Source organism: Drosophila serrata, unplaced genomic scaffold, assembly GCF_035046125.1.
Source record: "Drosophila serrata isolate PLE 108 unplaced genomic scaffold, ASM3504612v1 contig_165, whole genome shotgun sequence".
Classification (NCBI taxonomy): domain Eukaryota; kingdom Metazoa; phylum Arthropoda; class Insecta; order Diptera; family Drosophilidae; genus Drosophila; species Drosophila serrata.
The window spans coordinates 2,416,190-2,438,599 of NW_028257063.1; the positions used below are offsets into that span (position 1 = coordinate 2,416,190).

The 22,410-nt window shown below is 46.0% G+C and overlaps 5 protein-coding genes, 1 long non-coding RNA gene and 1 other non-coding gene across 12 annotated transcripts; 4 read left to right on the top strand and 3 right to left on the bottom strand.

Annotated features, from left to right (window-relative positions):
* The first annotated feature begins 268 nt into the window (after positions 1-268).
* Positions 269-3,546, top strand: EndoB (SH3 domain containing GRB2 like, endophilin-B). 4 transcript variants are annotated; one of them, XM_020944562.2, is made up of 6 exons: positions 269-519; positions 649-1,146; positions 1,263-1,298; positions 1,388-1,578; positions 2,090-2,336; positions 2,529-3,546. In XM_020944562.2, the coding sequence occupies exons 1-6, from the start codon at positions 442-444 to the stop codon at positions 2,655-2,657; spliced, it is 1,179 nt and encodes a 392-aa protein (XP_020800221.1). In that variant the 5' UTR covers positions 269-441; the 3' UTR covers positions 2,658-3,546. The 4 variants fall into 4 exon arrangements, 2 of the variants coding, with proteins under 2 accessions (XP_020800221.1, XP_020800222.1); XR_015270408.1 differs by having other exon boundaries at positions 289-519; positions 1,712-2,336; XM_020944563.2 differs by lacking the exon at positions 1,263-1,298.
* A 143-nt stretch (positions 3,547-3,689) lies between these two features.
* Hen1 (Hen1 methyltransferase) lies at positions 3,690-11,254 on the top strand. Its single transcript, XM_020944702.2, has 3 exons — positions 3,690-4,480; positions 10,188-10,357; positions 10,414-11,254. Exons 1-3 carry the CDS (start codon positions 4,250-4,252, stop codon positions 11,183-11,185), a joined length of 1,173 nt encoding a protein of 390 aa, XP_020800361.2. The 5' UTR covers positions 3,690-4,249; the 3' UTR covers positions 11,186-11,254.
* On the bottom strand, positions 4,529-9,969 carry bsd (back seat driver). Of its 3 annotated transcripts, none has more exons than XM_020944584.2 (5): positions 9,809-9,969; positions 8,193-8,793; positions 7,974-8,129; positions 5,865-7,915; positions 4,529-5,796 (listed from the first exon to the last, which is right to left on the bottom strand). In XM_020944584.2, the coding sequence occupies exons 2-5, from the start codon at positions 8,599-8,601 to the stop codon at positions 5,260-5,262; spliced, it is 3,153 nt and encodes a 1,050-aa protein (XP_020800243.2). In that variant the 5' UTR covers positions 8,602-8,793; positions 9,809-9,969; the 3' UTR covers positions 4,529-5,259. The 3 variants fall into 3 exon arrangements, with proteins under 3 accessions (XP_020800243.2, XP_086683141.1, XP_086683140.1); XM_086827015.1 differs by having other exon boundaries at positions 9,700-9,831; XM_086827014.1 differs by lacking the exon at positions 9,809-9,969 and adding an exon at positions 8,942-9,037.
* On the top strand, positions 9,292-10,121 carry LOC147644505 (uncharacterized). Its single transcript, XR_015270411.1, has 2 exons — positions 9,292-9,680; positions 9,745-10,121. It is a non-coding gene; the product is annotated as an uncharacterized LOC147644505 (long non-coding RNA).
* Positions 11,255-11,686: 432 nt separating the features above from the next.
* LOC110177832 (dynein axonemal light chain 4) lies at positions 11,687-12,821 on the top strand. The gene is made up of 3 exons (XM_020944777.2): positions 11,687-12,065; positions 12,143-12,226; positions 12,442-12,821. The coding sequence occupies exons 1-3, from the start codon at positions 11,997-11,999 to the stop codon at positions 12,604-12,606; spliced, it is 318 nt and encodes a 105-aa protein (XP_020800436.1). The 5' UTR covers positions 11,687-11,996; the 3' UTR covers positions 12,607-12,821.
* Positions 12,804-21,567, bottom strand: Prp8 (pre-mRNA processing factor 8). Its single transcript, XM_020944775.2, has 14 exons — positions 21,445-21,567; positions 20,599-21,233; positions 20,324-20,539; positions 20,052-20,264; positions 19,866-19,991; positions 19,174-19,593; positions 18,897-19,114; positions 17,788-18,839; positions 17,533-17,725; positions 16,746-17,319; positions 16,538-16,688; positions 16,299-16,475; positions 15,943-16,234; positions 12,804-15,882 (listed from the first exon to the last, which is right to left on the bottom strand). Exons 2-14 carry the CDS (start codon positions 21,213-21,215, stop codon positions 12,938-12,940), a joined length of 7,194 nt encoding a protein of 2,397 aa, XP_020800434.1. The 5' UTR covers positions 21,216-21,233; positions 21,445-21,567; the 3' UTR covers positions 12,804-12,937.
* LOC147644506 (small Cajal body-specific RNA PsiU2-55) lies at positions 19,643-19,819 on the bottom strand. The gene has a single exon (XR_015270440.1).
* Positions 21,568-22,410: the final 843 nt, after the last annotated feature.

Sequence of the window (22,410 nt, forward strand, 5' to 3'; positions counted from 1 at the left end):
TTGTTTTTGGTGTAATTTTTTGATCTAGATGCTTTCTTGCGTTCGTTTTGGGAAATATGTTCTAACTACCTTAAATTATTATACCATGCATCAACTTTAGTGTAAAAAAGTGGGTTAACAGGCTTGGAATGTTTTTTTACCTGTTATACAAACAAATTTATATACATTAAGAAATGACTACCATGGTATTATTATACGAATTAAACAATAATTTAATTTAAACCCCAATACAAATTAAGTTTATACGTATGTGTTTGGTATATTTTAGATAATGACACTCTGTAAGCCGTTTGGTATATTTTAACGGCCAGCTTACGGTCTTATTGCGACTGGGACTAAAAAATACAAACATTTTTGGCACTGAGGAATTAAAACTGATAAACTTGAAGTTCAGAGTATTTGCATTTGCAATTGGCGACAAAACACTAAAAAGCTCTGACAATGAACATAAATTTGCCAAATTTCAACGTAAAGAACCTGGTGAAGGAGGCGGGCAGCACGATATCGCGAGTGGTGCAGGTGAGTGGACAAATCAATGATTTTGGGTGGGGATGTGGGTTGGCAAATGGGGATGTGTACCCATGCCCGCACCAAGCGCACTCAATAACTTAAGAACTTTTTGTCTTTTCTCATTCTTGCACGTGCCAGCTCACGGAGGAGAAGCTGGGCACCACGGAGCGCACAGAATACGACTTGCACTTCCAGAATCTCGCCGAGCGGGCGGATGTGACCAAGACCTGGACGGAGAAGCTGGTGCGTGACACCGAATCGGTGCTGATACCCAATCCACAGAATCGGGTCGAGGACTTTATCTTTGAGAAGATCGAGAAGTCAAAGCCGAAGCGTCTGAGCAACCTAGAGCATTTGGCCCTGGATATGATCGCGGCGGGTGGTGACTTCGGACAGGACTTGCCGTACGGCCAGGCGCTAATCAAGGCCGGTCAGGCGGAGCAGAAGTTGGGCCAGTGCGAGCATGACTTCATCGCCACCTCGGGCATCTGTTTTACACAGCCGCTGCGAAAGTTCCTGGACGGCGAGATGAAAACGATTGGCAAGGAGCGCGGCATTCTCGAGTCCAAGCGCCTGGACCTTGATGCCTGCAAGAACCGTGTGAAAAAGGCGCGCAGCATGCTGGGCCAGCAGTCGGTGAGTGTGGGGTGTTTGTGGCGGGGAAATTGTAGTTAGGATTAGGTAATTTTTCGTTATGGATTTCTCACTTTTACTGTGCATTTCTCTCCCCTCTGCTGCTTGGGACCTTGCAGAAAGATGGCATCTCGCCAGAGGCCGTCTTAGAACAGGTATCGCGCAACGCCTTGACCTAGCTTAAGATTTATTGTCAATCAATTGGTTCCATCGATTGCTAATTCTCAGTTTTCTTTTCTGCCAGGCGGAGCGTGACTTACGGGTGGCCCAGGCCGAGTTTGACAGGCAGTCGGAGATCACCAAACTGTTGCTGGACGGGATTAGCACGTCGCAGGCATCGCATCTGCGCCATCTGCATGCCTTCATCCAGACGCAGGTCCGCTACTACAAACAGTGCGGCGATGTTATGGAGCAGCTGCAGCGCGAGCTGGCCAAGTGAGTGTGGATAGTTGACGTTTCGACCTTTGACCCTCGAGTAGGCACCAAAAGACCCCCCACCCCCGCACATGCACATGCACCCCGTCCCGGCTCTCGGTTATGTGTTATCTATGTGTTTGTGGTCTTACAGGATGCAGCATCCGAAGCCACGCCTGCGCATCAATAGCGAAGACGTTGATTGTGGGCCTCCCAGCTCTGTGTCGCTGCACTCCTGTGATTCCGATTCTGTAGTGGGCCCAGCCCCAGATAGCGATGCAGATCTCGATCCCTTAGACAACCTGCTGGATAACTTTCACATAGAATTCGACACAAGTGCCGTCTCCACAGTTTAGGCGGGAATCCGAATCCGTATCGCTCATTCAGTTAACATTTAAAGCTAAGTTCATATATAATAGATAGGTTGTTTGCGAAGTCAGGTTTCCGTCATGTTCATCCCTCCACAATACACAATTGCCACCTTAGAGCCGATATCAAAAACTCATTAAACTCTGCCATCATCTTCCATCAGCTTGGGAGGCCCCACACCATACATTCCGCTCGATCTGAACGATGCAAGTGCCAGCAGGTCCAGCACCTCGGGCGGCGGCGGCCCTACCGGCCGTGGGTCCGGCCACAATAACTCCTCCAATGCGGCCTCATCAGGCCACAAGCCCAGCCAGCCCTTGCACGTGAGCACGGACCAGATGCAGCGGGCTCGCGTCCTTTGCTCGTATGATGCCAAGGATCACACGGAGCTCAATTTGAGTGCGAATGAGGTGAGCAGGCCAAAATAGATCATAGTTTTTTTTTTTTCAATTAATGCACTAAACCTAAATCTCTTGAGTTTCAATTTACTTCTATGTTAGCTAATGTTAACAAAATAACCAACATAAAAATAACTACTTCTAAGCACAGTTTCGAACTCATTTCATAAGATAAATTACATAAAGTTTTCCACACCTTCACAGGTTATTTTTGTGGCTGAATGCTCGCCGGTTAACGAGGATTATATGTATGGAAAACAGGGCCTGATGAAGGGCCTGGTGCCGCGGGCCTTCGTCGAAATGCTGGACGAGGAGCACGATGTCACCCTCTAAGTGCAATAATCATAAAGCAATCAATCAGTAATCTCAACCAAAAACCGCATGAACAAGAGAAATGCTCCAAAAGAAATGCCACGGAAATACTCATACGTTAAGGAAGAGGATGGACGGAAGAGAAGGGAAGGCAATTGGACAATTACATGATAGCAAGAGAGTACAATAATTTATCAGAATATATTATATACAAGGCATATACACACATACGTGCATACATACATGTTATTATATAGAGAGCATCGTAGTTTAGGCCCCGAACCTCGATCCAGTTGCACAGATCACATAGCTATAATCGAATATACTGCAGTTGCCGCTGCCTCCAAGTATATACATATATAAATTTAATGATATTCTAAAGGTTTATCTTTTATTGTTACTACGTATCGCATATCCAGGGGCTCCACACTCCATACTCAACAAAGTATTATATATTTGTGTTACGTCTTTGTCTGTATCTTGGTTAACAAAATGACGACTTTATCTGTGCTTTACTATATCCTATATCTCCCTATATTTAGAGATTGTTAATCCTCAGCTATGGCATTCCTGTTTAAGCTAATTAGTATCTAGTACACTTACTCATTACTGCTGCTATTTATTATGTTAAAAATCACTTTATGTGCAATTTGGAAAGTCAATTAAAAAATTGTTGCTGTTTGTTAAGCGTAAGACAAAAAATCCTGAAGAAAACACCAAGCCGATTAACCAATTAGCGCTTAATGTGACGCAAATCATTTGCAAAAAGCTAAGAAAAACGTACAATACAGCAATTAAAAAAGCAAACAACGATGTTTTTAGGTTTTCAAATAAGAGAAATGTTGTAGAGGTGAATTTTAACAATACATCAACTGAAATAAATAAATGCAAAAAATATTATAAAGGCTAAGAAGCCCTTCTGGGCTGGATTTCTTTTTTGGTAATAAATTCAGCATGTAATAAATTATTTTTTATTATTTTTAGCTTAGGAAATATAAGGAATTTTAAGAGTTTATTGTACACTTCAGAAATATTTCGTATGCCCTTGCAGGGTTTTTTATAATTTTAATTTTAATCGGAAACTCGTAACGTGTGATGCAGTCACCGACCCTATAAATCATATATATTCTTGATCAGCATCATCAGCTTAGACGATTAAGCCATCTCCGGACAAAATCTATTTATTTAAAATTTTTTTTAATTTTATATGGTGTTAAAATTGTCAAAAATTTGAAAAATTTTTAATTTTAAATTAACTACTTAGCTTCATAACCCTTATAAACAAACATAGGAACGCTTTCCGAATTGAAATCAATGAATTTTTGACTTAGATATGATAATTTTAAACTAGGATTTGTTTAAAAAATTATCATATAAAAATAAATATTAAAAAAATGTAAAAATCAAAGGTCTTAGAAGCTTGTGTTTTCCAAAACATAATTAAAATAATTGATTCTGGTCGTACGAAGGCCAGAGACTAAAATACTAGACTGGAACAATTCAGTATTTTGTCAATACACATTTTCACACCATTTTCGCTCATCTGTTCGCAGTTTTGAGAATTTTTTAGCTCACAGAAGCGGTCCTACTAGCCACTACAAATTTTGCGCAAAATGTTTTCGTACAAGTTCCCTTGCGGGGATTTCCAAACCGTGACAACCATGACTGAATCAAATATTATTTTCGATCCGCCGGTGTACGAACAGCGCTACTGCGCCGCTATCCAGATCTTAGAGGACCCACGCTGGACGCAACAAATCAAAAAAGTTGTGGAGTTTGGCTGTGCCGAGATGCGCTTTTTCCATTTAATGCGCCGCATCGAGACGATAGAGAACATTGTTCTGGTGAGCTTGGATCTGAGTTATATTCAAAAGTAAAGAAAAGTACTTAAGTTAATTGTTAAGGAAATACATTTCTAATTTATTGATTTCCACTTGTTTATACACACGATATCCTAAGCTTAGACTTGTATCAATGTTTAAGAAATAACCATTATCTAGTTATATTAAATACTTGTTGAAGAGAGTATGTACCTTCATCTCTTCGCATGAAATGATGGCTGAAACGGGCTTACATCTGTGGGAAGTGATAATAACCTAAGAAAATTAACATACAATTTGCAAAAAAGTTAAAATCAAAATTAAAACTCAAGGATTTGCTATATCAAGGCCAATTGTAACCTATTAGGTGAGCACTTTTCCGCCGACACACCCCTTTAAAACACTCACAAAGAGGGGGCCGGGGACTACAGGCTATATTGGATATATATATTTCAACAATCATATTCATCTTTATCCCTAGGGTGCTTAGCGAGCGTTGCAAATCAAAATGCTTAAGAAATCTTAACTTGTTATTTTATATAAAAACCGAAAACTACCCATCATGACGTAGTTCTCACTCATGTGGATCGTGTCCACGAATCTCCTGCCCAACATATCCGGAAGTATACATGCGTATAAGTAGGTTCCGTTCTTGTAACTTAATTATCACTAAAAATACTTGAAAACGAATTTAGGTTGCTTCTGTTCAGCTTTTCTGTTCTGTTCTGTTGTCCTTCGTCTGTCTCTTCTTCTGCTTCGATCGTCACTAGTTCCTATTCCTAACTGTCATCTTCTTCTGGCCATCACTTGCGACAATGCCTGGACGAGTGGACATTGCGCCCCTTACCATATTTATTTTCATCAACATATTCGCCGTACAGGTTCTGCACTTCCAGCAGGCTCGCATTGTTCTCCACATCGTGCCCGCCGCCGAGATGCGATTCAGTCTTATATAGACAGCGGCGCGTAGTCTGCCGCTTCTTACGTTGTTGTTGTTGCTCTAAATTCTCCGTCGACCGACTCGACTTCAGTTTCCGCTCTCCCTCGCCGGTGGCGGAGGCACGGACGGTGCCGTTCTCCTTGCGTGTGGCGCAGCCACGTTTGTTACTGGCCACGGCTGACAGCGGTGCTGAGCGGTTCTTGCTCACAGCAGCCCCGGTGGTGGCTAATCTCACGGCATTTGAATTCTTGGGTGGCCTCCCAACGCGATTGTTTTTTACAGGCGGCTGATATTGCGTTTGGTTTTGCTTACGGGCCTTGCCCTTGGGGCGGCCACGCTTAGCTTTCTCGAAATGGTTAGAGCCGTCACTCTCTGACACTCTCGCACCATCGGTTTCGTCCTGTTCGCAAAGAAATATAATGCAGTGGTTATAAAATATGGGAGAATCAATTGTCGCAAGCAACTCACCTCATTATCTACGCTAACTGTAGCCTCCTCTTCTTCTTCTTCCTCTTCCTCTTTCTCATCCTCCTCCTCTTCTTCCTCTTGGTCATCACCATGTGTCTCCTGATTTTCCTCCTCTTCCTCATCTTCATCATCCTCGTCTTCATCCTCGTCTCCATTTTGATGATGCTCCTGAACGACCAAACCTTTGTCCCGGCGACTCTGCTCCACGGCCAGTATGGCGTAGGTTGGCTTGCCCTCATAACGTCTAGGAAGTCGCGATTGCAAGGGACAGATGGACTCCTCCCGCTCAAACTCTTTGACGGCCCGTTCCCGCGCGATTTGATCTGGGTCCTGGGATAGCACCTCCGCCCAGGAGAACTTCTTTTTAACAGCTTTCTTGTTGGACTTGGAACGCAGGTTCTTAGGCGAGACGCGATTTGTGAGCGAGTGCTCCTGGAACGGAGTGCTCAGCGCTGAGTTGCGCATCACATTCATGGGTAATTTGTTGTTCAGTTCGAAGATGTCGCACTTGTTGCCATCCACCTCGTCCTTGATAGAGACACAAGTGCGCTGGATCTCCTCGCTGCTCAGACGCAATTGGCTTGGATCAAATCCGAGGCGCTGGAACTCGCGCACGAATATCTTGCGGTATCGATCATAGTTGGGTCGCTCCTGATAGGCAAGCTGACCGATCTGCTGAAGGAACTCGCCCAGATACTTAGGAACTTGCTTGCCGTAGAACTGGCGCAGCATCTCCGGCACGTCCGTCATGAACAGCTCTTTGGCCCGGTGTACCTTCTCCTGCTGCTGCTGCAGGGCCACATCCTTCCAAGGCAGGTAGCCTTCCGACCAATACACCAGGTTGTAGCCTAGGCACTCTAAATCGCTGCGTCGCGAATGGGCTCCCAGGTGAGCATCACGCGACGTAAATTCCAGCGTGCCATCGTGCGCCCGTCGCTGATCCATGATAAAGGGGCGATGGACACCTCTATCTTGGTACTTTGACGCCAGCCCAAAGTCGATGAGGAATACATGCTCCTCCTCGACTGGCATGAACTGGTATTCTGTGGGGTTGCTTACCCGGCTGCCGCGTGTTTTGTGGTCGCCGCTGGACTCCTTCTTTTGCTTCTCCTGATGCCGGGTGGACCGCGTTGACACCGAAAACTTTTTGGGACTCGAAGCCTGAGCGCCTCTGCCTTTCTTGACGGTTGAACGACGAGCTTGTATCAATGAGGGCGGAAGGAACTCTTCCGACTCATTGTCAGACGACTCCCGCGATTCATCATCACTGTTTTGCTCACTTGGCTTTATGGGATAACCCTCCTCGTTAAACTCCTCGCGGTAGCTGATGCGCTTGGTGGGCCGCAGGTAGTGCGACTTGACCATCTCTTCGTACATGGAGTTCCGCTTGTCGCGACGGCAAGAGCGCACTGGATTCGAGCCACTGAACTCGACCGGATTGCGTCCGCGTCGCTTCTTGTTCACCGGCGTGTGGTAGTTATCTAGGCTATTGCTGTTGTTGCTGTTCGATGTGGCACCGTCATCGAAGTCCTCGTCCTCGTCATCGTCCTGATCAATATCTGCTATCCTCTTCAAGGCAAACTTCTCGCTCTTCAGAAAGTACTCGTCGTCATTGGTCTCCTGCTCCGAGCTGTTGCCACTGTCTGTGGTCTGCTGCTTCTCCTCGTAGTGCTGATCGTAGCCGTTACCCTTGCTCTTTGCAGCACCCAGGTGAATCGCCTGTCTCTTGAGGTACTTGCACTTGGAAATCATCAGATTCTGGGCCTTGATATCGTTGTGGCAGTAGCCCTTATCGTGCAGATTCTCCAGAACATTGAGGATGTGTATGGCAAGCACTAACAGAGACTTTTGGTGCACCCTCGAGTTCTTGGTCAGCGAGTGCAGATCGCGATCGAAGCGGGGCAGCACCAGAAAGCGATAGCGGGCATCTCCAAAGAAGTGAGTACCCGATGCAATGTAGCTGGGTATCCCGGAAGGCGGACCCTGGCTAAGGCCATGATTCTGTTGAGCCGGTAGGTTGGCGACAGCTTCCTCCGCGCCGTCGGATATTTCTAAATTTAAAACATGGTTAGCACATATGCAATCCAATGGAGCAAACACAGAGCTTACCCTTCGTTCGGGAGGTGTTGATCAAACAGTGAATCTCTACGAAAAGCGGTCCATTGGAGTGCGGCTCGATTTTGACTACATACTTGGCGCTATCCGAACTAGCCGGGCAGACTGTGTCGTCTGAGGCCAAGAAGATTTCGCCAAAGTTGCCTTTGCCTAGGGAAGGAGAAAACACGTGGGATTACCGATGATTTCAAGAGTCTTCTGGGAGATAATTACCTATGGGTCGTCCCAAGCGCCAGGCCTTTGAGAGCAAATCCCGCATGATGGTGCCATTGACCACTGAAGGCCGAAGCGTGTAAACTGGACGTGGTGACTCCGTCGCGCTCGAGTTGTTCTGGTCGCTAGCAAAACTGGCGCCGGTAAGAAGCAGACTGCGTGCCTGTGGTGTGTGCAGCAGGGTAGGGGTGACAACCACATCCATGCTGGTGGTACCGTTACCGCAACCTACAGAGCCCGACGAGGATGAGGACTCCTCGTCATCATTCTCGTGAAAGTCGAAGCCGTTGGCGCTGTTCGAGCCACCGCTTAGACGCTGGCACTTTTCAGCGGCCTTACTAGCCGACCGCTTGCGCTTGCGAGCACTGCGGTCCGTGGGCGGGCGTTCCAGTTGAAGGCGCTTGCCCATCTCACCTGGCGAGGATGTGGATCTGGGAATGCCTTACGGGGAGCTGGTAGACTCCTCCTCAGACTCTCTGTCACTCAGTCTCTCAAGTTTTCGAAGCGCGTAGGCAGGAACGTCTCTACGGTATTTGCGAATGTTCAGCCAAGTGGGGTTTGTTTTTGTCCGATTCCGCTTTGTATGTCGATTCTCTTTCACCTGATGTTTGTAGTTCGTTTTGAAAGAGGTCGAAATAGAAATTAGTAACTGGCTATTTATAAAAACTGAGTTCATGCACCAGGTATTGTTTTTATAAAGATCTGTCAGTCCTATTGTGCTAAAAGATTATTCGGCTTTTTTAACTCACAATTTGTAATTGTTTTGTTTTGTTTTGTTTTACGAACCGGTACAAAGGGAAATGGAACATTGTACTAGAGACGGTACTCGGGATATCGATAAGTTTTAATTATTAATTTTTTGGCATTTTTTAATTAATGCCAATTGTAAGTTTTGTATTTATAAGTTGATAAACAGAGTGGTTAAAGATTCGGTTTGTTGCTTAAACACCATTTGCAACGTGTATTATATTTTACATTCACTTGACAAATCAGTTTTATTAACGTATAAATTTTAAAATGGTTCATGTTCCAAGCACCACTTATCGATATCGTGATTAAACGAAAGGAAACGGAACACACCGAAAGGCACCGTTTGTTCACTTGTATTGGTGTACAACAATTTTGTACACACAACAAAACAAATCATTTAATTTAACAATTTTGGGAAAATGCAATATGCTTTAGTCACTTGGTTAAGACTCGCTTTTCGCCAGATGCATTTTATCGGGGAAATGAGAATGTTCGCTGCGCGCCCGTATCACAAACCCAAATACAAACACAAACAAACGCGGACGCACCACCATGTCTGGAGCAAACAGACGGACATACATACAGACTTCGGGAAAAAAAATCGATTTTGCTGGCCGGCTTTAGGACACAAAGGGGCAAAATGCTAAAACATTTATTTGGTGGCTGCCAGGACTTCCCCAGATCACACATTTCACGTGCCACTCGGGTGCTGGGGCACAAAGGCAAATTGATTTTTCAGTATGTGTATTTTTCTCACGTATTACTCGTCTCTTCTTCTTATTTTCGTCGTTTTCTTTCTCAGTCCCAAGTGCACCACAGATTTTCACTGGCTCGCCCAGCTCCCCGGCTGAAGGAGCAATGCTTACACTTTTCACTTGGTGCAACGGTGCACAGCTGCACTTTCACAAATCGTTTTATACTATATTTCCGCTTCCATCTGACTCTTCTTTTCGTAATAATTACACATTCTTCCTGCAAGCCAAGCAGCAGGGTTGTATCGGTTGGACGTGCGATAGTTGCCATCGATATCGTTGAAGGGCTGTATCGATTCTCAATGGATTTCGATTGTTTCACTAAAAGTAAATTAGTTAAATCTTAAAATTTTTTTTACGAATTTACAATATCTTATCATACAAATATAAATAAATTAATGGGGATAAAAAATCGATTAAAATTCAATGTTCCGTTTCCATTTTGTTCCGTTGTTTGAGCTGGCGGTTATTTTCAAATGTTCTGAATCCGCAGGTTGATATTGACGAGCCATTGCTAAAAAAAACCTGTACTGGAATCAATCCTTTGGTCGCTGACTATATAAGACATCGTGCAGGTCCTTTGCACGCTAAAATCCTGAAGGGAAGCGTTGCGGATTCTTCGGAGGAATTGCGAGACACAGATGCAGTTATTGCCCTGGAACTGTGAGTATTGTATTATTTTAATTTTACCTTTAATATTTATTATTATTAATTTTCAGCATAGAACACGTTTACGACGATGTGTTGTCCAAAATTCCACCAAATGTTTTTGGGTTTATGCAGCCAAAGGTGGTCGTTTTCAGTACTCCCAACTCGGACTTTAACGTGATTTTTACCCGTTTCAAACCTCTGCTACCAAATGGATTTCGGCACGAGGATCACAAATTCGAGTGGACGCGGAAGGAGTTTAAGGCTTGGTGCATGGGTATCGTAGAGAAATACCCAAACTATGTTTTCTCTCTGTTGGGAGTGGGCAATCCTCCCAAGGATATGGAATCCGTGGGTCATGTATCGCAGATAGCGGTATTCGTGCGTAAAGATATTCTAGAAATTCAATTAGTGAATCCATTGGTTGTGCCATCGAAACCTGATACAGAGGACTTAACTCCTTATAAGCTCATCCATGCCGTCGATTATCCTTTTTATGTGGATCCGAGGACCGAAAAGGAGAAGATCTGGGATGAAATCCAGTTCGAACTGCAGCGTTTTAAAAGGATTGCAAATAATCCTGAAAATGAGGAAGATCCATATACAGACAAAATTAAAATGCCAATTGTAGTCCTATTGGAACGATTACAGAATGTAGGAGCCACTGAAAAAATACTTAAGATTGTACTCCAGGAGAAATCATTAAAAATAGAGGAGGACTGCGTTATAATAGAGGACTCAGAGGAGTCAAGCGAGTCGGAACCCTACGACTTGTCCGATTGCCACTCCCAGGAGGCTGTCTTATCTGACCAAGATAAAGAGGAGTGCTGGGACTTGCTTTAATAATAATATAAAAATATAATCTTTGTTATGTTAAGCCATTTTCAATTAAATCAATCAATTAAAATGAAAGATTTAACTGCCTTTAATTCGTATCATTAGGCACACAGTGACTTTTCAAATAAACCAACCACTGCTGATGATTAGTTTACTGACAATCTGTTGACATTTGAATGGGTGGATTTTTCTAGGCATTATCCGCTGGCTGGCTATTTCATTCCTCCCCCAACTGACCATATTCATTGCAAAAATCGTTGCAGAAATTGGGGTTGCCGCCAAGATGATGACGGTGACGCCGCGTCGTCTGTCTCGCTGTGGCACCCTCACGGAAATTGCTTTTGTTTGCAACAAACCGGGGATGCAGGAAGCAGAGGGCAGACGGCAGAAGGGAGGACCTTTTGCATGCAGACACTTGGCGCAATCGCAGCGCGCACCGAATAGTAGCTATTAATACCCCTCCGGCTCAAACTCCGCCTGTGGTTGCCAGTTAATGGAGCTGGCGTCAGAACGGAGCCGGAACTGAGTACCATCGTCAGTCAGTCGCAAGTCAACCTCGCTCCGGACGACAGCCTGGCAGGCGAATTGAAACCGAAACAAATTGCCATAGCAGCCAATCCTATCGTGACAATAGCGCAAAAAGGAGAACGAGACTTCATAAACATTCACCTGCCAGCGGTAGGCATTCCATATAGCCTATACCTTGCCTTGACTTGTGTGTCACATGTAAATAGGAATTTAACTCAATTTTGATTACATTAGCTCCGACTCCGACTCTAGCTAATATTTCGTTCAGTTGTGTCGGTGAATCGAAGATATGGCAGATGAGGCAGAAGGAGGCAAGGAGGGCGAGAAGAAAATCGTACACGTTTATCCACTGGTGAAGGTTGGTTGGGCCACTGCTACTATGCATACACTTTCTTTAATCCTGGATTATTTAATCCTTGCTTTTTCTCCTTTTAGCACTCGGACATGAACGAGGAGATGCGAATAGAGGCCATTGAACTGTCCATCACTGCCTGTGAGAAATACGCATCGAATTATGAGGTAAAATTTACAAGTAAAGACTGCCATTAGGTCTAATTATCCTTAAGATATTAGGATTTGCTTTTTAAAAATTTAGTTTAAAGATTAATTATACATACATATACATCATATATACATTTCCCATAGAAGATTCTATGTTACATATTATGTTGGAAACCACAGACCCATTAACTATAGACACTTCACTGATCTCAGAACTTGTAAATTCGTTACAGCACGCTGCCAAAATCATCAAGGAAACCATGGACAAGAAGTTCGGCATCTATTGGCATGTGGTTGTGGGCGAAGGATTTGGTTTCGAGGTTTCATACGAGACGGAGAACATTCTCTACTTGTTCTTCGCCGGCAACTTGGCCATTGTACTGTGGAAGTGCTCATGAAAAGCGGGTCAAAGCAGGAATCAATCGAACGTACCTAGAAACCGGAACAAAACCCCAACCCGAACCAAACAGAATTATTTAGCATTAATTTTAGTTATACATACAGACATGTAAGCATACATACTTACGTTAATGTTATGAATAGTAAGTCCCGCACTGGTGGATGAGAAATGAATTCCCATGGCAACGATGGTGGCTTAATGTGTGTGGAAAAAGATTGGTTTTTATTACAAAACGTACCTAGGCTCTAGCACTTTGAAGACACGCGCTTATAAAATTGTTTGTATGCACTAAACGAGAAAACGAAGAAGTAGAAAAAGAAGCTAACACACTACGCATACACATCCTCCCGATCCGCGCCGGCGCCGTCGCCGCCATCTTCGAGGTTCGAGAATAGCAGGAAATGCGAAGTGCGATGGAGTTCGTGATAGAACTCCTTGGGATTGGCCAGCTGCAGCTCGTACTTCATGTTCGGGTCGTGGCGCACGCCCATAAAGTTGTAGTTCCAACTGCTCTGCGCCGGCACCATGAAGAAGCCGAGGAATTTGTTCGAGAGCAACATCTGGACGCGCTCATAGTGGGATGGCAGGTAGCCCTTGGGATTATTGCCCTTGTCCGTGTTCTTGGAGCCCCACTCGAAGCCCGAGGGGGTCAGCTTGTAGGCAGTCAGCGAGCAGGATCCGGGCGTGAAGGAGCATGTGATCACGATAGTCTTCTCGCCATCCCAATTCGAATTCTCCTGCATGATCTTGGCGTGCGTCGTAATGTCTTGCGGCGACAGCTGCGGCAGTTCGTTGGGCTGCGTGTGGATCCAGCCCAGGGGCTCCATGTCCTTGAGGTACTGATGCGTTGGCAGGGCATTGGGCAGGTTTATCGTCTGATGGGTGCCCCATTGCGGTGGCATTACGATGCAGCGGATCTCCTTCACCTGGGGGTTGTCCGGCGGACTAACGCCGTAAAGATAGCCCGCAATCTGCGCTCTCAGATCGGAAATCGTTACGAACTTCTTGAGTATGTTCTTGGGCAGGATGTAGGTGTAGCCTGTCTCCTTGATGTCATCGGAGCTCACATAGATGTGGTTTGTTCGCAGATGCAGATTGGTGGCAGAGATTGCTCTCACTCGCCACTCGGTCTTCGAACTGAAGGTCTGCGTCTCGTAGTTGGACGTCGTCGAGGTGATGATCTCGTCTCCATGCTTGTTCGTTGTTCGAGTCGTGGTGGCGGTAAGTTGGTTCTGTTCCTTGGTCTGCTTCTCGATCTCAGCAATCTGTTGGCGTTGCGCCGAGGGAGCGCTGATCTCCATGCCCAGAATGATATCACGAATCTCCGACTGAGTCAGCGAGGCCACATTCACGTTGTTCTTCTTGCCGTAGTCTGCCAGAATAAGGTCCTTCAGTTGCACCTCCACCTTGATCCATTCCTCATCCGTCAGAGTTGGCCAAATATGGTGCGCCTCCGTGATGGTAGTCTTATCCGGCTTCAGGATGATCTTTGTCCGCTCAGTGTTGACGTGGAGGGCGCGCAGGATTAGGATAAGACGGCTGAAAGCCGTGTACGAGGAGATCGTCTTAAGCCAGTCGTCGTACAGATTAAACAGCACCATCTGTGGCTCGGTGGCCTTGAGGATCAGGTCGCCAAACTTCTCCACCTTGAGACAGGCCTGGAAGGGCAACTGCAACTCCGAGCCCTTGATCACAATGTTGGGGAAATCGAGCAAGTGCACCTCCAGCGGATCCAACATTCCTTTGCGTGTTACAATAATCTGCTTGGGCTGTTCCTCCACAGGCAACGATCGAATCAGAGCTGCCACCTCCTCGGCTGTCTTCCACTTGGCCAACTGGCCCAAACGCTTCTGGCCAGCCCACACCGATGTGTGAATGATCTTAAGGAAGAGCTGACCCGTTCGAGGATTGAAAATAAAGATGGCTCCATTGATGGGCTTTGTTGTCAGATTTCCTTCGAATGTTTTGTGAATGGTGACGCGATACACATTGGTGTCGTCCACAAACCAGATTATCTGGTTGGAGAAAAGCTCACCGTAGTTTTGGGAACTCAGGTAGGGCTCCGTAGGTTCCGAAGAGTACAGCTGCAGTGCCTTGCGAATGCGCTCACGGAGCACATAGAGCGCGGGATTCGCCTTCATGATCTTGGCCATGGCCTGCTGGATGAGAGTCTTGCAGCCAGGGAACCAATTACCATAGGCAGAATGCAGATTGTACGCCAGATCAATGGCAATCAGCACGCCCGTGGGAGAGGGATAAATGGACATGTTATCCGTGGTATAATCGAGGAACTTCGCTCTCGCATAGCGCTCCACATCGTGAGAATCGTAGTCGCCCCAACGGAGCTGGATGTCCAGCCAGTACTTCTGGGTGGTGGTGTTGTCCATGGTATCCTTGGTATCGGCCAGCAATGAGGGGCGCGACACGTTCCATTTGTAGGCGGGGAATAGCAGGATGTCTGCGCATGATGAATTCATCTTATAGGACTTTCGCGGATGGATCGTCTCCTTCTGCACTGTTTCAATCTCCAAAGCGTCCAGCTCCTGATCGAATACCTGGCACAAATCCATCACAATCGACTCGTGGATTTTCTGCCACAAATGGGCACGGAAAATCTGGATCAGCGAGATCTTGAGCGTGGGAATTTTGCCGTGCATGAAAATACCAGTCAAATCCAGTTGCACCTGGAAACCGACGTAGACATTGGCACGATTGATGGTCGGCGACCACCACAGGGTGAAGCGACGGTTCGGAATCTGGTTAAGACCGGATCGCTGAGCATTTGTCAGCTTCTTGTACTTCATGGACTCCTCAAATCCAGAGGCCTTCTCCCAAAACAGACCCTCCCAGGTGGGGAAATAGGTGCCCTTAAAGAGTGTGTGCTCCAAAATGCCCTCCACTCCGCCCAACGCCTGAATCATGTCCGTTCGGTAGTTGTTCAGGTTCCAGAGCTTACCATCGTGCCGCTGATGCGTCCACCAGAAGGGGTTTTGCTTTAGAACTTGGTACTGCTTGAACTCGGTCCGAATGCGCCAGCCCTTGTCATAGGCCAGGGTGTGTCGGTCCTTTTGGAAGAGTGTATTGATCCGGGGAATACCACGGTCCCAGCTGTCTTCTAGATCCTCCAGTGTCAGCCGACGGTTTTGAGCATTCGCCTCCTGACGTTTTAACGCATACTCGGCCCACACACGCTGGGAGTCGATGAACTCGCTTTCCCATGGCTGAATGTAACGATACAAGTTAGGTATAAGCTGATCCTCATCGTGGGACATGCCTGTAAAAAAGTATATTCATAAGAAATCCAACTTACAACGTTCATTTGACTTAAACCAACCTGATCGGAAATGGGTGATGCCCACATCGGTCTGTTTGGACCAGCGTAGATCCGATTGCGGAATTAGGACGTGACCCATGCTCAACATGCCGAGACCGCCCAACTCCTTGGGTGTGTAGAATACAACTGGCGGGAATCGCGAGGGCATCTTCGAGTTCAGGCCAATCTTGATACGCGTCTGAATCTTATTCTCGCACTTAACTAACAGATCCAGCAGCTCCTGGGTGTTGACCACAGCCTCACGGAAATAGGTCATCAGACCAATAAGTGCGGTATTCCATTTGTTTACAATCTGCGAAAGAGCGAATTATTATAAATACGCAACATTCTACGATTGCATTTCAGATTATATTCACCTTTGTAAAGGTTGTGGAACCGGAGGCCATCAGAATCTGTCGAACTCGATTGTGGAAGCGTCCCAGGGACTCGTCATCCACACGCAGGAAGCACTGAGCCGTGCGCTCCTTGGTTATCTCATTCTGCAAGTTCCACACACCGTCTCGATGCGTAAACTCCTCGTTTTGAGTGCGACACTGTAGGGGTAAATCAAATTTAATTACAAACTGATCTTTAAAGGGCAGTTGGTTTAAAGAACCTTTGGCAAAATGCGACACTCAAAACCGCTCATGTTGAAGAGCAGATTGGGATTATCCTTGGAATACACAGACACAAAGGTGCTCTCCCAACCAATGGTGGTGACAGAACGCGGCAGGCGGTTCTTAATATCCCAGAAGACCGCGCGACCTCTGTAAAATTTAAGAAATTGTTAGAGACTATAAGTTAGTTTTAAGTGAAACACCTACAGATTGACATCGTGTTTCATCAAACGCATGCGAGCATCTCGTGGCCAGCACTTCTTATTGTTGTAGCCCACAATGTTCTCGTTGTTCGGATCCGGATGCTCGGTGAGGTAGCGCTGAATAAGATCGCGCGCCTCCTCGGCCGAAAATCGGAAGAACAAGTGAATGCGGTCGACGTAGCGACAGTAAAGTCGAATGGGATGCGCAGTTTCGGTGACCGCATCCTGGAAAGTGAGAAAATCGTTGGGCATTTGTGGCGGTCCCGCCATCTCGCTGGATCGGTGCAAGCCCAAAACGAGGAGATCCAACACCAGACCGTAGTACTGCGTAATGAACGAGGAGAACTGTAGGCCGCGAATGATGCCGTAGCTGTTGGTATGGTTCATGTCCTTGTAGTTGATCACCACGTTGTTCTTGGCCGTCATATAATCGGCGATATTGTGATCGACAATTAGACGTAGAAGACGGTTGAGCAGAGTCAAATCAATCTTCTCGTACAGCTTTTCAAATCGCGACTCAAGCAACACATTACACTCGCCCTCACCCACATCCCACACCTCCTGCAAGTTGTTGATGCCTATTCAAAGAAGAAATCCAGATTAGATTCAGAACCCAAAGGGTTGCTTTCCCACTTCACTTCCTTGATGCACATCGGATTCCATCTTTGGCGTGAGGTTTGCAACAAGGGGATGATCAAATACATATCACTTTGCCACAAATCACACACCCAAAATGCCCTGCTTCCCTTATAGTCAAATATGCCAAGTGATCAGTTCAGACCCATTTTTACCTTGACACCACTTGTAGGCTAGCAATGGTGGTGGCTCTGTGTCGCTGGGCTTAATCCATGGGGGAAACAGTCGTCGCTTGTCGGCCTCATACCACAGATACTGATCAAGATATGCGTCCGTGATCTTCTCCAGCGGCTCCACCTCATAGACGGGAATCAGATGACTGTACAAGTCCATAAACTCTATGCCAACCTAGAATTAAAGATAGTCTGTAAATTTTAATCGAAATAAGAATGACTGTAGGGGAGGCAAACCTCTTTAAATGCCCGCTGCGTGAGCAGGTGACGCTTGATGCGGGACAAGGCCTCGTGCGGATTGTCGTACGCCTGCTCGATGAGACCCAGCTCCTCGCGCTGGCTTTGATTTAATCGGGACTTGACGCTGTAGGCCTCCTTCAAGCGCTCCAGGGCAAGGATTAGCAGCTTAGTGTCGTGCTTGTAAGAGAGCGGCGGGAAGGGAATAGGCGCAAAACGACGCGACTCCAGCCAATGAACTGTGGTGGTATAAATGGCCACAGCTTCTTCCGGAGAAATGTAAGGGCCATCTTTAAGGTAATTATGCTGTCTCTCTTGCTCCGCCTTTAGGTACAGTCGCGTCAATCGCCCCAGATTCTTCTTGCACACCGTCTTGTCCACGGTGGCTCCACGTCTAATACGCTCGCGATTATAGTGAGCCGTGTTTGTCCACCAATCAGCTTTCATCTTAACGTAACGCAGGATCATATTCTCAATGGGTATTGGTAGACCCGGCACCTTCCACGGTATGTTCGCCTTCCAGCAGCGCCAGGCCTCTGACAGATGCTGGAGTATGGTACGCGCCTTGTTTTGTTTAATGCCCTCGGGCATCATGTCAACGATATCGTGCATTACAGAGGCACGCAGCTCCAAGTCAAAGTGGGACTCAACGCGCTGCTTGGTCACCGTCTTCGCCACACCCTTCGAATGTCGTCCTTCAAATTGACGTGATAGAAGATTGCCCAGCCAGCGTTCTAGCAGTGGTGTGATTCCTCGCATGAAGAAAAGCCACACTCGCCAACCCGGAGCCCAGAAACCACAGCCAGGACCCTTGCCAACAGGTCCGGTGTTGAAGCGATAATAGATCAGATGCTTCAGATCCTTGCACATCCGGATCTGCCTCATCAGCTTGTACTTGTAGCGATACATGCCCGTCAGCTGTCCCACATGGGCGAAAATGTACTGCAATCCATCGGCCAACTGGAAGGCGTCCACATTGTTTAGCCGATATTGGACATGCGAATCAATGATTAGCTTGGTCAAACGCAGAATCTCACGGCACAAGTGGAACGCTAGAATGTTCAAGACGATGCTATATTTATTGATAAAATGCAAAAAGAGCAACTTACCATTTCCGAAACGTGATTTTTTACGCTCCTTGGTGGTTAAGGTCTTCACGGGCTTCAAATTGAAGTTGTAATCCAAGTGCAAATAGTTCAGATTCTTTCGGTGAATCAAAAGGTTGAGCATGTTATATCCCTGACGGCAGACCTGCAGTCCAGCTTCCACCCAATCCAGGGTGGTTGTCTGGAAGAACTTGGTGGCCTTGAACGAACGGAAGAGGTAGCTAAGAAAGGAAAACAATCAGCAAATTCAATAAAATATTCAATAAGGTTATATTCTCACCGTTTCTTTTGTGGCTTTGGTTTGCGATGCTTCAGAGCATTGAGAACATAGTACTTAAGAAGCTTCTGATAGCTCACGCGCACCTTGACCGGATGACCAGGCGGACAGTGCTCCTTGTACCAGCATTTGACCAGCGGCACATCGATGGCTCGGCGGGAGCGACCCGATCGCATGTTGAAGGGACGAGGAGCCCAGAGCAGGGAAATGCCGTTGGCGGTGTTGTCCGTGTACAGAGGTGTGTCCTGCAGAAAGGGCTGGACATCGTCCGGCAGCGTAAATTCCTCGTCATCATCCGGCAGGGGCTCTTGCACTTTGGAGTTGGCATTGCGGTGCGATATGGGATTGATGAGCGGGTCAAAGTAAAAGGCGGGCAGATCGGGATCTTCGGTCTTGATGTAGACCACGTTGGGAGTGTGATACCTGTAATTGGACAAATGTTTTCTTAATGCCAGTCCCCCAAGATATGTTTTAATGTATGCAACTATCAGCAGTCACGATCTAATCTCTTCAATCGCCACGAACATTATCATTGCAGCTCCCATTTATCGCAAAATTGGTAGTAAGCTGGGGAGCACGTCGTTTATCTAACATGGCATGAAGCCCTTCCAGCGTTGCTTTTCACTTGGAAACGTTACTACCACGTAAATGATACTTTAGATATAACATTGAAGGGGGAAACTTCTAGGTCTTACCAGCTCAGATGCACAAAGTGTGGCATGTTGTTGTATAGGTAGGGAAAGGCAATTCGATATTCCGTGCGTATAGGTTGCCTTATTATGACCTTATTGATGTCATTGAACTCGTTCCAGTCCTCGTCACTACAGATAGAATATATATCAAATACTGACCAGATTTCTACCCCTTTGTATTTAACTCACCCCACATTGTGGTCTTTAATCAGTGGCTCAAACTTTGGTCCACCTGGTATGGCCATATTCAAGGCCTTGGCGGTGAAGAAACTCTTTGGGTCGAACAGATAAAAGAAGTTATTGTCCACTAGGTCCGTGAGCAATTGATTGGCCAGCCGATACAATGTGGCCAGCTGAGGCAGGGAAAGATTCCACTTGCGGTACGTAGAGCCGTTCACGAAGCTATGAGGGATCGTTTCATTATTAAAAGAAATTAAATATATTTCACATTTTAAACTTACGGCGTATCCACCAGTGGACGATGATCATAAAACCATTTGTACACGGCATTATCTTCATCGTTGTCCAGCTCAATTTGTATGGCCTCCAGGGGCTCCACATCCAGCACGTTGTCGGCATAATCTAGCGGAGGCTCCTCATCGTCGAAGGGCGGGAAACGCATGCGCTTGAAGTGACGACGATCGCGCTTCTCACGACGCATCATAATCCACATGGTTCTGGGAAGAAAAGCATTTACTAGAGCATAACTTTAGAAAGAAAGAATTTAAAAACTCACCCCCACTGAGCTATGTAGACGGGCTCAATGACCCAGGGAATCTCATTCACAAATGTGATGGCTCCCGTGATGTGATACAGCACCTGGACATCCCGGATCTGCTCCCAGGGCATGGGCATGTTCTCTAGCAGCTTGAGCACAGCATGCGGCATGTACTTCAAGGCGCCCAGATACACACGCTTGTCGTGGCGATATTTACGCGAGGTCATGTCACCGTGGTCACGTATAATCTTCCTGATATGCTCCGGCGGCATATCCTCTTTCTGGGTGTCCACGAAGCCGAACTTGCGCTTTTCGGCGAAACGCTTCGATTGCAGATGCTGCCACTTCAGCGCCTTCTCCTGCATCTTCTCCTCGGTGAGGATGTCGGGCTTCGGCGTGGGAATCTGACCCAGCCCGGGTCCCTGGCCCTGTCCTGCCGGGGTGGGAATGCCGTTGGCATGGCCTCCTGGCGGGGGTAGAGGAGCTCCCGGCGGCGGTATCTGCTGTATCTGGTTGGCCATCTGCTGCTGCGCGTGCAACTGCGCCTGCTGAGCGTGGGCCGCCGCGTACGCCTGCTGGGCCATCAGCTGGGCGGCCCAAGCGTTCTGCGGTATCATGTACGGCGGAATGGACATCGTTCCGCTGCACTTTTCCTAATCAATAAATAGAACAATACGCATTAGGATAATGGGGCCCATCCACACACATACACGAGGGAAAGAAAACTAATGCCGCCACCGCCGCCGCCGATGTCGCGACTTCCGCAATATTTTTCACTCTGCTGAAAATGTGCACAATACGCAATTTCCACAAGACATAAGTGGCGCACTTTGTTCTCCAATAGTTAGTTTGCACTTTGTTTACCTAATTTTCACTTTTACTACGTTTCTTCAGCCGCAATCCACAAAATTTTCCCGGTTTTGCAAATCGAAAACGTTTTTTCATGCGGCAGCCATTTCTAGTGGTGGGCGATAAATTAGTGCTGGCACTATCGAAACATCGATGAATCATTACGCCGTCTCTAAAATAATCGGCTTGGAAATGATCGTTATCACCCGGCTTCGCTCGGAAACCAGTGTGACCAGAGAAATTGAAGAAATGGTGCGAAAACAGTCATACTGCCAACTGAATCCGCGTGTTATCGATAATTATTTGAGATTTAAAATACATACATTTGTTATGTCCGCCTTTAAGACCATTGAATTTTATAATATAGCCCCATTTGTATTAAAAAGTAACTTGAAAGTCACACAGAAAATAGAATAAGAGAGTATAATGAAAGATGCATTTTTAATTGTATTAATAGATAATGGTAAAAAACAATGTATAATAATTTTTAAAATAATAAAGATTTATTTATACAGTAAGAACTCTAAAATCATGTTGTTTTAAATTCCTAAAATAAATTGTAAAAACAAAAAACATAAACAAAAGCGAAATTACCTCCAAATGCTATTTAATTATTCTAATTAAATCAAATGATTCAGCTGGACAACGCATTTGTTAACCGAATTTGTTATGAACTTATTAAGCAAGTGCGTCAATATTATTCTGTGCTGACTGGTACTGGGGGGAATTTCTCTGTTTTCACAGTAGATATTGGATAAAAGAAACCTTTGAAATGTTATCTATTCTCAAATTTACCAAGAAAAGACCAGACTATAAAAAAACTGCTGAAAATCATATTTTGTTACCACAATTTAATGCTTTAATAGATCAAATCAATTCATTAATCTGACCCTGATGTGAGACACCTCATTTCCCATGGGGTAACGAGTTCTCCAGACTCACAGAATGTTTGCTAAATCAATGATCATGTGCGAAATCGAT

Bases quoted from the DNA above. Each gene is read 5' to 3' on its own strand.
- EndoB (XM_020944562.2), top strand. From the start codon at position 442: ATGAACATAAATTTGCCAAATTTCAACGTAAAGAACCTGGTGAAGGAG. The intron at 520-648 runs GTGAGTGGACAA...TGCACGTGCCAG, and splicing joins CGATATCGCGAGTGGTGCAG to CTCACGGAGGAGAAGCTGGG. The intron at 1,147-1,262 runs GTGAGTGTGGGG...GGGACCTTGCAG, and splicing joins GCATGCTGGGCCAGCAGTCG to AAAGATGGCATCTCGCCAGA.
- Hen1 (XM_020944702.2), top strand. From the start codon at position 4,250: ATGTTTTCGTACAAGTTCCCTTGCGGGGATTTCCAAACCGTGACAACC. The intron at 4,481-10,187 runs GTGAGCTTGGAT...CTGAATCCGCAG, and splicing joins CGATAGAGAACATTGTTCTG to GTTGATATTGACGAGCCATT. The intron at 10,358-10,413 runs GTGAGTATTGTA...ATTAATTTTCAG, and splicing joins GCAGTTATTGCCCTGGAACT to CATAGAACACGTTTACGACG.
- bsd (XM_020944584.2), bottom strand. From the start codon at position 8,601: ATGGGCAAGCGCCTTCAACTGGAACGCCCGCCCACGGACCGCAGTGCT. The intron at 8,130-8,192 runs GTAATTATCTCC...CTCCTTCCCTAG, and splicing joins GCGCTTGGGACGACCCATAG to GCAAAGGCAACTTTGGCGAA. The intron at 7,916-7,973 runs GTAAGCTCTGTG...TTTTAAATTTAG, and splicing joins CAACACCTCCCGAACGAAGG to AAATATCCGACGGCGCGGAG.
- LOC110177832 (XM_020944777.2), top strand. From the start codon at position 11,997: ATGGCAGATGAGGCAGAAGGAGGCAAGGAGGGCGAGAAGAAAATCGTA. The intron at 12,066-12,142 runs GTTGGTTGGGCC...TTCTCCTTTTAG, and splicing joins ACGTTTATCCACTGGTGAAG to CACTCGGACATGAACGAGGA. The intron at 12,227-12,441 runs GTAAAATTTACA...AATTCGTTACAG, and splicing joins AATACGCATCGAATTATGAG to CACGCTGCCAAAATCATCAA.
- Prp8 (XM_020944775.2), bottom strand. From the start codon at position 21,215: ATGTCCATTCCGCCGTACATGATACCGCAGAACGCTTGGGCCGCCCAG. The intron at 16,476-16,537 runs GTTCTTTAAACC...TTACCCCTACAG, and splicing joins AGTGTCGCATTTTGCCAAAG to TGTCGCACTCAAAACGAGGA. The intron at 15,883-15,942 runs GTTGGTTTAAGT...ACTTTTTTACAG, and splicing joins CATCACCCATTTCCGATCAG to GCATGTCCCACGATGAGGAT.